Source organism: Malassezia globosa (genome assembly GCF_000181695.2).
Source record: "Malassezia globosa CBS 7966 chromosome Unknown mgl_sf_7.1, whole genome shotgun sequence".
Taxonomy (NCBI): domain Eukaryota; kingdom Fungi; phylum Basidiomycota; class Malasseziomycetes; order Malasseziales; family Malasseziaceae; genus Malassezia; species Malassezia globosa.
The window spans coordinates 1-12,564 of NW_001849865.1; the positions used below are offsets into that span (position 1 = coordinate 1).

The 12,564-nt window shown below is 45.3% G+C and overlaps 6 protein-coding genes across 6 annotated transcripts; 1 reads left to right on the top strand and 5 right to left on the bottom strand.

The window, feature by feature from the left end:
* Positions 1-3,147: 3,147 nt before the first annotated feature.
* On the bottom strand, positions 3,148-4,101 carry MGL_2776 (uncharacterized protein; the record flags this gene model as incomplete). The annotated part of the gene is made up of 1 exon (XM_001729738.1): positions 3,148-4,101. The coding sequence occupies one exon, from the start codon at positions 4,099-4,101 to the stop codon at positions 3,148-3,150; it is 954 nt and encodes a 317-aa protein (XP_001729790.1).
* A 373-nt stretch (positions 4,102-4,474) lies between these two features.
* MGL_2777 (uncharacterized protein) lies at positions 4,475-6,048 on the bottom strand (the record flags this gene model as incomplete). The annotated part of the gene is made up of 7 exons (XM_001729739.1): positions 4,475-4,520; positions 4,574-4,742; positions 4,771-5,063; positions 5,103-5,238; positions 5,282-5,682; positions 5,725-5,967; positions 6,005-6,048. 7 exons carry the CDS (start codon positions 6,046-6,048, stop codon positions 4,475-4,477), a joined length of 1,332 nt encoding a protein of 443 aa, XP_001729791.1.
* A 128-nt stretch (positions 6,049-6,176) lies between these two features.
* MGL_2778 (uncharacterized protein) lies at positions 6,177-7,145 on the bottom strand (the record flags this gene model as incomplete). Its single annotated transcript, XM_001729740.1, has 1 exon — positions 6,177-7,145. The coding sequence occupies one exon, from the start codon at positions 7,143-7,145 to the stop codon at positions 6,177-6,179; it is 969 nt and encodes a 322-aa protein (XP_001729792.1).
* A 1,531-nt stretch (positions 7,146-8,676) lies between these two features.
* On the bottom strand, positions 8,677-9,924 carry MGL_2779 (uncharacterized protein; the record flags this gene model as incomplete). Its single annotated transcript, XM_001729741.1, has 1 exon — positions 8,677-9,924. One exon carries the CDS (start codon positions 9,922-9,924, stop codon positions 8,677-8,679), a length of 1,248 nt encoding a protein of 415 aa, XP_001729793.1.
* A 203-nt stretch (positions 9,925-10,127) lies between these two features.
* On the top strand, positions 10,128-11,085 carry MGL_2780 (uncharacterized protein; the record flags this gene model as incomplete). Its single annotated transcript, XM_001729742.1, has 4 exons — positions 10,128-10,130; positions 10,169-10,348; positions 10,392-10,494; positions 10,541-11,085. The coding sequence occupies 4 exons, from the start codon at positions 10,128-10,130 to the stop codon at positions 11,083-11,085; spliced, it is 831 nt and encodes a 276-aa protein (XP_001729794.1).
* A 123-nt stretch (positions 11,086-11,208) lies between these two features.
* MGL_2781 (uncharacterized protein) lies at positions 11,209-12,486 on the bottom strand (the record flags this gene model as incomplete). Its single annotated transcript, XM_001729743.1, has 1 exon — positions 11,209-12,486. One exon carries the CDS (start codon positions 12,484-12,486, stop codon positions 11,209-11,211), a length of 1,278 nt encoding a protein of 425 aa, XP_001729795.1.
* Between the last annotated feature and the right edge of the window lie 78 nt (positions 12,487-12,564).

Sequence of the window (12,564 nt, forward strand, 5' to 3'; positions counted from 1 at the left end):
CTAACACTAACACTAACACTAACACTAACACTAACACTAACACTAACACTAACACTAACACTAACACTAACACTAACACTAACACTAACACTAACACTAACACTAACACTAACACTATATCTCTACATCTATCTCTACCACTGTCTGCCATTATTTTCACTTCGCACTTCCCGTCTTCTATCTCCCATGTTTCTTTCTACGTTCTGTATTCTAATCCATCCGTTCGCCTCTATCTTATTTCACTGGCCTCATCCCTGCACCTGTCCTCCATGCCCCATTCCTATCGTTTCTCCTTCGAGCGCATTCTACCTTTTGTATTTTCCGTCGTCAAAATTGGTCTCCTCTCTATTCTTCCCGTGTATATAATATTGTCTATCGCAGTTTCTTTTGCTTCATCTAGCACCAGTCATTTGCCTTTCCGTTCAAATTGGCGTTTTTACACACGCTATGTGGAGGTAGATATTTGCCCATATGCAGCATCTCGTGCACCCACCAGTATGATTCTGCCTGCGCTGCCGCTCTATGTACGGGTTTGTCGCGCACGTCCAACCCATAATTTCATCTGCGCCTGTAATCGCTTGGTTGTTGTTGTCTAAATTTCTTTAACAAGCTTAATCACAAACATCATGTGGTTTGCATTACGGCTTTCAGTCACGGTATGAAATACGATGCGTATCCTTCGCTCATATACGGAATTAAACGCGCGTAGCGGGACGTTGCGCGATTATTCGAATATCGTGACCATATTTATCGCATCACAGGCTCCTCGCTAATCATTCCTGCGCTGCTTGAACAAGGTTCTAGTACTCCTCGTATGCACAGTATAAGGATTGTATTTGTTACCGAAAGTATGGGATGACTTTGTTTCCCCTCTGCTCTTATCACATGTCTATATGTAATGCCTCAATAGCGCTGGCAAAGGGACGAGCTGGCTGTCTAGATTATACCATGGGTTATAAACCTTCTGTGAGCCAGAATGTATCTCAGGTTCCCGTCCATCACTATCAAGCTTGCCCGGTGTGGTGTATCACTGGCCTTCTGGGTCCACTGCCGCTCGTGCCACACTGTCATGCGAATATGGGGATGAAAGAGTCCGCCATCTTCGCTGTTTCTAAAGGTCATGCATGAAGCATCTTTCAATGCATTAGCCGAAATTTCCCCCTGAGTGCATGTATTCTAGGCATTTCACGGCCTATGCCACTTGCATGGCAATTCAGGACTAGTATACGGGCCTGGATGTTTACAAGTTCGAACGGTTGGCATGCTGAGCATCGTGAGAAGGTAAAACCCATTCAATCGCTAATGTATTTCCTATTGCGAAGCAGGCGAGCTGAAATGCGCGATGATGCAGGATATGTTTCGCTTACATGCATGTTCAACCCGATCAGCAGGTGGATATTTAGACCATCGACAAAGCAAACTAGGTTTAAAGCCACTCTGTAAGCTTCGTTAATGAGTATCATTATACAAATTTGTTCTACACGAAGTATATATCATTTTCTACTGACCAAATAGCGGCAATTTGACATCTTTTGAAGAGAGGTTTTACAGTGGGAGCACAATCCAATATGCTAGGCTTACTGCACGAGTCTAAACCTGTACTAAGTTGACTGCGCACCGTGAAGCCTTTGTTTGCTGGGGTATAACCAAAACCAGCGCACATTATTGGACACGGGCACGCGAGCCTGTGAAGTACGAGCGGAGATCATTGGGCTAAACATGGATAAATATGGAAGAATGTACTGGTACAAGTTTGTATGCACGAACAGGAAAATTGAAATAATAGAGTCCAATCAAAAAGGGATGGTGAGGAGAAGGGAGCCAATTAGGTTAGCGGTAAATAACTAAATACTGGGGTACAAAAAATTTCCCAGCGCGATTACTTTTGTCCGTCTATAAATTAGCTGCACCGTCCTAATTTTCCGCTCGGTAGAAATCCTTATTGTTAATCCGTCGTCTAACTCTAAGCATTAAGATGCAAATCTCGCTCAACATCGTTGCTATTGCGCTGGCCCTGGTCACGGCCGTGGCAGCCGCTCCGGTGGACTTGAGGGCACGACCAACCTTTATGCCAGGTCCGATTGTACCTAATGAAGCATATGATGGCTACAACCCATTCAAAGCCGCTCTCTCGACGTCTGTTTCAGACAATTAAAAGTATACAAAGAGAAAAATCAGACTACCCCGCTGGCGGGTTTGCTACAGTCTTTGATCACCGCGGTGTCGGACGTTGACCAAGAGTGTCATTCTCGCGGTTAACAAAAAGTGTAATATATACGATTCGCTTTTTATGAAAAATGGTCATACGATCGCTTATACCCCTTTTAATATGTAAAGTAGTTGCATTACATTCATACTTTCAAGTGTTTTTCATGTGTGGAACCCCTGTCTCCATCTGCGCGGCATGGTGACTCGTTTGTCTGGTAGCTGTGGGTTGCTCGCCGCTGGTGCGCGTATGGTAATGAATGCTCCCAATCTTTTGCGTTAAATTTGACCTGTCAAATTACGGTCGTAGTCTAGCGCTAACGTTATTCTCTGCAATAAACTGCGCTGATATTGCTCAGCGCCTGTTCAAGCAGTGACCGACTGTCTTGCAATGGAACGAACCATTTGTTGAGTTGGCGCGAGATAAGAGAACAGAAATTCGGTGTATGTTGTCACGCAAATGGCATAACAAAACCATGGAGATCGAAACTCTCGGATAGACATCTCAATCTCCCAATGCCTTCTCCGTAGTGACGATTGAACCAAGCTTCTGGACATTCCGCTGACTTAACGGTATCCAACCATGTTAATTTTACATCTACCTATCCATCAATTGGCCAGCATAGAGTGAAAACTAGACAGGTCTTTTTTCAATGGCAAGGAGCCCGATTCGCATGGACCTCGGAATCTACTTAACCATCGACTATCAACTCCACACGTATAGTTTCCACGACGTCACAACAACCGTCCTTTCTATTCGTGCATCAGAGTCAAACAGTCACTAGATCTGCTTTCCTGGATTGGATGGTTTGTTCAGCTGTTCAAGCATTGGTATACTCAATATATGAGAAACTGACGCTCGATCGCTCATGGTCAGACAAGCGTACATCTCAGCTCAGCCCGTTAAATATTACACAATAGGCATGGATGTCTGCTCATATTTCAACGTGGCACAACCATGAACTCTTCAGGTTCAGACACACCGCCGCTTTGAGGCATTTCTCTCGTCAAGTATGGCTGCGATGAGACAGGTTCAATCTGTCCATACGGCAACTGCTCAACATAGCCTTGACGTTGGACTTCAGAAGGCATCTGGTGCACTTGTTGAGACGCAGGATCAAGTCCATGCGTCTGCGCTGTTGGCTGGGGTGGGACAGTATATATAGGCGATGCATTCGCTCCCAAATTGTTATGCGCATAAGGCAGCGCGCCTGAAAGCTCTTGCTGGCGAATTTCTTCACGTACTGAAGGCATGTGTCTTTCATGCTCAAAGAGCGGCAATGCTTCCGTATTGGACAGGAGAGTCACGAATGCCAAGTCAGGTCCCACCCCAAAAATGTAGTACAGCGGCGTAATGAAGAAAAGAGGTGCCAACACGAAACAAACAGTGAGGAAAATTAACTTCAAAAAGGTAAAAGACAAGATCACGATCAGCAACACAAGCATATGATCTAGCTGCTGATGGCTTGTAGCGAGTGGTGCATATCCACGCTTCCTCTCCATCATACTCATGACAATGGGTCTTTCCCGCATACCTGGACTCATCCTTCGATGAATACCCAAAAATACAAGCGAAGCGAGCCAAAGCACAACGACAAGCGCCAGATACACAACCCAAATAGTAGAGGCAACCCACACACCGGCAATAATCAACGCAATCAAGATAAGAACAACGGCAGTAATGGATGCATAATTGCCAAAACCGCGATCAAATACACGTTTACCGTAATATTTGTCTGCAATCCATGTCCAGCGAACCATCATGCTGTATAGCACCCCAACAGAAAATGCAATCGCAGCAGAATACACCATCAGCGAGATAAAGGCATCTTGAATATCAGAATAAATCCGGAGAACAAACGCTCCTACTTCGACTATTGTGTGAGAAAGTTTCATTACGTGAATACATACGAGCACAAAAACCGAACATGAGGCCGTATTCGATCTTAGGGAATCGCGCCGAAACGTAAAACAGGAAAACAAGAGCAAAAATACCGAACACAATGCTCAAGAAAACATGAACGTTGGGATCATGGTACGCATTATAGACGTCTTCGGAGCACTCTGGGAAGAGTCCACTAACAAGAGGCGTGCCATACATAAGGTGACTAACGTCGAACTTGCAGTGCACTTGTCAGATTGACGCGTTCGCGAAAAAAGTCGTAGATTCACAAATTTTGCTACCCGCCATCATGCATGCCCTACATCGAGCCACGTGAAAATCATGCAAAGTAAAGGTCCACCAGCACTGTCACGTCAGTCCAACCAATCATACGAGAATATTCGACATACTTGTTGCAACCCCAAGGAAAATCCTGGAATAGTGTTAGTTGCTCGGATTCTAACTCGCAAATCCCCATACACGTACTCTAGCACAATCAGGATAATGACAATAATTTCCAACCATTCTGAGTGACTAGATGTCACCTGGTCCTTCAATAGCTGAAGCATGTCTTGTAGAACTTCGACACGAATATTCAACAGGTCGATTCGTTGTTGAATTTCTAGATAGCTTCGCGCTGCGGCATATAACGGCTCTTCCTTTGTTAAGAAACACACACGTACCGAGATCAGGCTGCGACCAAAAAATTTCAGGAGAGTCGACAACCGAACCAACTAAATGAATGTTCATACGAAGAATAAACAAGTGCCCAATATTCTTCATTATATCAACGGGTGGCATGCCCACTTTCCCGCTCTCTGCAATGCTGCGAGGAATGTCCTTCGTCGTGTCAATCGTAGCTTCGATGACACTTTCAAAAAAGCTGATCTTTGCAGACTGAGCAAGAGCATGTGAGAGTGACAATCTAGTCATGTAGCTTGAACCACGTCTGAGTGTGATGACATCGTTATATATGCTGCAACATTAGTATTTTTGTGCGAACGAGAATACTCACCGACTGTAGTCTGCTAAGTACCAGCTCAAGTCTTCACACTCGACATCTTCAGGTGCAAGCCTCTCTACTTCAAATTTGCGAATTTCACGAAGTAACCGTTTCTCTTCTGTCAATGACATTCCCCAAATCACAATAGCTGCAATATTGTCAGATATTTCTTCCCAGGGAGGCATACATACTTCCGTATTCCATCAAGAACACTTCCGGAACGTAGTGAACTAGTTGTGTAGATTTACGTGGCGACTTTGGCGCTGCTTCAGGCTCTTCTTGCTTGCTGACATCCACACCGCCCTCATTCTCCTCTGAAATCGTCTGAAGCCCATGTTCAGGAGATGCAGATTCTTGTCGAAGTTCAGGAACACCAAGCAAATCACCAGTAGGTGTTCGACTACTGTCCAAGCGGAATGGTGGTCGTCCTTGTTGCAGCACCCATGGCGAGGTTGTGGGCAGTCCACGTGCCTCGTCCACATGGTGGTACGTATACGTCGTGTATACACATTCATCAAAACGGACAACATTTGTTTCATGCGATGATTTGCGAGCCTGAAGCCAGCGAATTAATTCCGGTAATTTATATGATCTGGTTTGTCAGTGATAGACTCGGACCTTTCATAGCACATACGTCGCAGTGCTATACGCTGTTACACGAGGAAGTCTTGAACGGGCTTTCCTCGTTAGACGCAATGCATCTCGTCGCATATTGCCTTCTGGAATATGATGCAAATGTGCCATATCTTCTGTATCCACATCGGCATCGTCATCCCAGTACAAGTCAGCATACGCGTCCTCAGCACCGGGTCCTCCATTAGTGTTTCGTTCAGGCTCCTCAGGTAGAATCTTGTGTTTCAATGCACTCTTTGTAGATCTTTCACACGTAAGAAAGAGTGCCTATCACAACGTACCTCTGAGGGCCAGCTCTGCCGTACACTGATGGATGCATAGACATGATAAAATTGTGCGTTGCTGGGTTGGACGAAAGAAAATGAAACTGGCCCTTAGATGTGCCCGAGAGCTCGCGTGCTTTCCCATACAATCGGGATCGGGACGTTGTACATGCGCCGATTGTCAAATAAATTACAATGAAGTGTAGTCTATGAAAAACTCATTTGGCAACTGAATCACGACTTCGGCAAGAAGCTGTTCCTCAGTGGGGACACGTGGCGGTACTGAAACTCGACTGCATGATACATTCGATATTGAAGGTTCAGAAAGATTTTTACCAGCACCCGTCATAATGGCAGCTTCAAAGCGACCAAGTCGTAAAACACGTCGTCGATGCAGTTTATTCTGTTGCGCTGGAGTCTTAGACTTGGATCCAGACAACGGCGTTTGTACTGATTGCGCATTGTAGGCAGATGATTGAGCGTATAGATTTTCCGAAGATCTTTCATTTTCATTCGCTGAGGTATCACCACAGTGTAGATTATGAGCATTCGGCTGCAGTCGAAACAAACCATCATTAAGAAGAGAATCGAGACGAATTTTCAATGAATCATTGGGAATCGTGATGCCAGTTGTGGATTGTGTATCCGGTAACCCCTCATCTAGATCGAGGACTTTGAATGCTTCATCATTCTCCGAAAGCACGTATAAAAAGGAGTCATTTTTGTGATCAGTACCAATGATCATTAGTCGACGAATTTCAGCCTCGGCTCCCAATAATTGAGCCATGGCACACAAGTTGGATAGACTCTTCCGCATATCTTCTAAGGGTATACCTGCCAAAGTTCCATTGTCAAGCACACCTAGTTCGTAAACACATGTGCCGCCACCCTCTGTAAGACGCCAATTCAGTTGCGTCACGAGCCGGTCGAACCGATCCTTAGACGTAGGTAGAATTTGAAATTTGTACTCGACATTTCCAGTATCATCCTCTTCTGGATCAAGTTGCGACATAACCTTCACATCCGCATGATTTTTCATTAGATTGATTGATTTTGCTTTGAAAATGTCAGAGTGTGCAAAAGTGGGTTTTTCGTTTCCAGCAACTTGCTGACTTTCCATATCAGCTATCGCGGTAGTGCTCCATGGTGAATCACACATGGTATAATGAATATTACGTTTGAACGGAAGGGTGTGACTTTCTTGCCCTGCTTAGAGCCAAACATAAGGAATGACTCACGCCTCTATGACGGGCTTGGGAATAAGAGTTACGCGCGTAACCTGTTGAGCAGAATAGATCCCATGCACGTGTTATCGGGCGCGATCGGGTATCATGAAGCTGTTACCAGTACAACTTCATGTACTACCATGTGGGGTGTTCCTTCCTGTGCCAACGTCAAAAGATTGTTCCATGCGCTCTTATTCACAGATGAAGGATATTATCCTATTCTGTTCCTGATGTGTGTCGGAGAATGTGTGCTGAATTTTCTCATCATAAAATATATTAGCTGTGAGTACCACAAAGGTGTTGACGAGGCAGACACAGAGATTGATTTTTTCACATACCTTCGACAGGCTCAAATGTTTTTAGATGGGGAAAGAGCGTACCAAAAAATTAACCCACCTGATGGTTCTGGACCATGTGTTTATCCTGCGGGTCATTTATACATTTTTGCTTTCTTTGACGCTTTAACCACGCATGGCTCTCGATTACTTCCTGCACAAGTTGCCTATGCTGCGTTGTATATATGCACTCTCATACTGGTTGCGCAGCTCTATCGCTTTGCAAGTGTACCACCTATTGTATTGCCGTTTCTCGGATTATCCAAAAGACTCCATTCCATTTACGTTTTGCGCCTCTTTAATGACCCCGTCAGCATGTTCTTCGTTTACGTGTGCGTATATCTGTTATGTCGACAACGTTGGAAAGTTGCGTGTATTTTTTACTCGTAAGTGTTGCAGTAAAATAACGAAATAATGGCTTATGCAAAATCTCAGCATTGCTCTATCTATCAAGATGAATGTGCTACTATTTTTGCCAGGACTATTAGTTATATTGTTCAGAGCAGTGGGCGCCTTTTCTACAATTATGTATATGTTTACTATTGTCGGAGGTCTGCAATGTCTATTGGGACTTCCCTTCCTAATTCACGACCCCAAATCCTACGTCTATGCAGCATTTGACTTTTCCCGCTCCTTTTTGTACGAATGGACGGTAAACTGGCGCTTTTTAGGTGAAAAGATTTTCTTACATCCATCTATGTCGAAATTTCTTCTTTTCTTGCACCTCAATGTATTGTGCTTGTTTGGAATATATCGCTGGACGGGCTTATCTTCGATGGGATGGCGATGGATTGCAGCTTGTTGGCATGGTGACCCTGTTCCTATGTCGTCGTCTTTCATGATTCTTACATTGTTCACGAGCAATCTTATTGGGATAACATTTGCACGCAGTCTTCACTATCAATTTTTCAGTTGGTATTTCCATCAGATTCCGTTACTAGCCTGGGCATCATCATGGCCTCTTCCCATCCGTCTTGCTCTTCCTTTGGCTGTTGAATTGGCATGGAACGTGTTTCCCTCTACAAACCTATCATCTGTGATTTTGCTTATAGCGCATATTATGCTGTTGGTCGGGCTATGGACAAGGCGCGCCCGTACGCCCATACATCAAATTAAGATTAGCTGATTTTTAGACAATCTTTTTACCGTCAGGTAGATACTCCGCCTGAATGAACTTGCCCCCATTCTGCTTCAAAATAGCTTGTGCACCACGACCCAATCCAGTGGATGCGCGAGCATCCCACGGAAGCCATCCAGGATACAAACCTTGCAAACGAGAATTAATAGCAGGACACCAGTCTAAAAGTCCTGCGAGTTCAGGAGCTGTACTTGTGTACGGTTGAATTCGTCGACTCCAATTTCGTTTTCGCCGCTTGTCTAAAAGGCGTCCATAACACCCATACATGTCCAACTCAAAAAGGTCGTACGCAGTGTCATGTAACTTCGCTGAAGAACTGCCTTCATCGTCGATGCCCACGTAGGTGAAGCGACGTGAGCCACCAGGTAAATACTTATTCGTGGGCCACCGAATAGCATGTGCGTGCAGGTCGGTGAAGCGGTCCTTTTTAAATTCATAACTCACAACCGTGATCCTTTGAGGGTATGTGCCAGTAAACTCATAGAAACGCGCAATGCTGAATAACAAGTTTTGAAAACTGTCAAGCGCATAGTTCTCTGTTGTCATGCGTAATTGTGCCAGATTCAGAAACCGGTGCATGGCTATTGAGCTTGAGGACAAAACATCTCGTGTGTATTTCATACCCGTGTCAAGAGGCTCAAAAGGCGGTTGGGACTCTGGAAACTCGGTATCCGAATCAGCAAAGTAAGGCAAATCTTTCGACAATGCAAGTGCAAGATGCATGTAAGTCTCCGCTTCGGTTGTCCAGGACTGCTCTCGTGTTTGGCCGCCACTGAACACAAGTAAGCTCGAGCTATCTTGCGCAGCAATTTGGATCCCCGTTTCAATGTGTTTCAAGAAAGTCTTGACACTTCCACCTCGCTGATAGTCTTCAAGGAACCAAGTAGAATCGTTAAGAACCGTATTTGGGTCGTTACCATTCCAAATAGCATGGCCTGCGACAATAACCAAATGCGTCAGTGGTGACTTATCGGCACCTGGGTATTTAGGCACGGCATCGCGCATATGAATATTGTATGGTATTGGATCACAATTAGATTGTTCTGAAGTAGGAGCTGTTACATATATCTTCCGGCTTCTAGTATTAAACAGCAGGGAAACAAAAAATGCGCACGCAAGCAGGATGACACCCAGGTTCGTGACACGCGAGCGGGCAGACATTCGCGCGTGAACATTAGCCCAGACCCCGCGGTCCATTATGCGTCTTTGCACATCTTTCCATGAATATGGCAGCGACATAGCCGGCAGCACTCCCGCCTAAGATCGGCACAATGTCCACTTTGTTCAATTGCTTGCAAGGTACGCCCTGAATGCTCTTCGCGAGCGCATCCGAGTAGGAGGATCCACGGGTTAAAACATCGGCCGATGAATTAGTCATCATATTCTACCAAGCCCGACAAATGTGACCGGCACTTGACTATCGACACGTTGACCCAGGTGAAATGGTATGTCGAATGCGCAGGATGAATAGACTCACGTCTAGCTGAAAGCTAGTGCACCGCATCTTGTTTGGGCCTCTGGTCACTTTCTCACGTTTGTCGCCGGTATGCGCTACTGGCTGGCGACTGCTACGTTGGCATGGTCTGGCTACGATTTGTGGTACCGTTTAGCCTACATTGGCGCGATTGTAAGCTACGGTGTTGTGATCTATAAGAGCTTCGGTGTATGTTAGAAGCATTTTTTTTCTCAGCTGACTTATTTTTCAGGTTCCTCGCACTGATAAATCATACGTTCAACGCGCTCTTATGGATGAGAATGTTCAATACCTTGTTATCGCAATGTATTGGTGCTGGATCAAGCCCATTTCTTGTATGTACACCATACACGTATTCAGGAGAGCTATTAACACTATTAGTAACACTCATTCCTTACATCACATTCTCCCTTTTCCATCTCCTTACTTTCACCCGAACAACCATTTTGCCATCCATCAAGCCAGCATCCCAGAATGCGGACGGCACCTCGACACCTGCGGGTGGCGAGATGTCCAAATCTATTCAAAAGTGGGTAAAGCAAAACTACGACGTTGCAATGCGCTTTGTCTCGTATGCTGAAGTGGTGATTTTCGTGCGAGTTCTTATTGGTGCAATGTTGCTTCGTAATTCGCTTCTCGCGCCACTTTTCTATGCTCACTTTTTACGGCTGAGGTTCTATATGAGCAGCTTTACCCGTGCTGCACTACAGCATGTGCGAGCAGAATTGGATCAAATTACGCAATGTTCATCCTGCCCGCCAAGCGTTCGGAAAGGCTATTTGATGCTCACTGATCTTGTCACTCGTTACGCGAGCACGGTTCTTAGTATCAACCGTAACCAACCTGAGGCCAGCAGCGCTGCCTCATCGCGTCCTTATGCTTCAACTTCATCCCCGGCAGATCCCACAAAGTTGAAAACTCGCTAGACACTCCCTTGGTTACACATATCACTGCATACGATTTTGCCACGTACGTAGGTCGGGTACATCAGCATGTTCGTTCTAGCCTTGCGCATTACGGGTTACGTCGATGAAATGTTCTGGATTATATCAAAGAACTTCAATCCCTTTACGCGTTATGGTAAACAGAACTTCCGGCGGTGCCGGTTGCGCGCACGTAGGTGAAAATACAACTCGGAAACGACGTGCTGGTAGTTGGATCTTGTTTGGACATCGAACATGTGCGAGCAAAAAACGCGCGTTGATGCAGTTTGTCCAAACTAGACCCAACTGCGCCATTTTCAAGCAATTAATATCAGCTTCAATCGAATGGGAAGAAGATGCGTAGTGTTTTGCATATGGGACATACGCTAATAATCCCGAAAAATGGGCCGCTTGGGGGGTATAGGCTAATGGGAGGGAAGCTTTGTGTTGGATTACCGACTGCATCGCGTCATGATCCAAAGAGCCGTACGGCAACTCACCACAAGCTAGTGCTCGTCGAATAAGAGCTGCGTCATGCAAGAAAGCATCATGAACATGATTCACAACGATCACAGCCATCGATGCCGCGTCACCCGCTCCAAACGCTAAACGCTTGAGGAAACATGCCAATGCATGCAGTCGAGATGCACGAACACTATGCTGCGAAGCGGGAGAATCAGAAAGAATGTTCTCATGTACATCTTCTTGGAGAAGAGGTGGCACGCTATCCAGCACCAACAGCTCAAACGCGCTTAAAGAAAACATTTTTCTTGACACAAGCCCCGGAAGTATATAACATAGTACATGTTCTGCTGATTCAAACGTGTTTGTGCAGGCGAGAAATACATTTCCTAGCAGAAGTTTTATGCCTTTTTCCACTAGTTCGTCCACATGTGTATCTGGCACACTAGGTTGCTCAAACCAGAGTCGTAAAAGTTGTTGAGCTATTTCCACCATCCGCGATACCATATGCTGCGCTGCGGTTCTGCCTTTAGAGGTGATAAGTGCAACACTTTTTCCTTTCCCGCCACGTAAGTACGAAGATGGCTTGGGATGCTGATTTTCGGCAGGTAGCCCTAATGCAGTGCAAACGGTCACATAGAGACAGAATTGTGTTTTGCCTGTTGCACTTTCTCCAACGAGTTCCGATATCATTCCTTTTGCAAAGCCTCCATTCAAGCTATCATCGATTGAAGAACTTCCTGTAGACACAAAATTTTGTTTCCATCCAGATTCATGACCCCATGAGGGTAGATACGAATATTCATCATCTTCACCTGGCGTTCCTAAAACGACTGACTTACTCGAAGGGTCAAGTAAATCATAAATACTAGTTTGCGCTGGAGCTACAGCACGTTCAACAATGAACCGGATTTGACGTGCTAGAGTCTCTGAAATATTCATATTCTTGGCTAGCGTCGATATACTGTCGGCTAAAATGCGTTCTGCACCATCATAGCCAGCTTTTGTGAGCAACAGAAT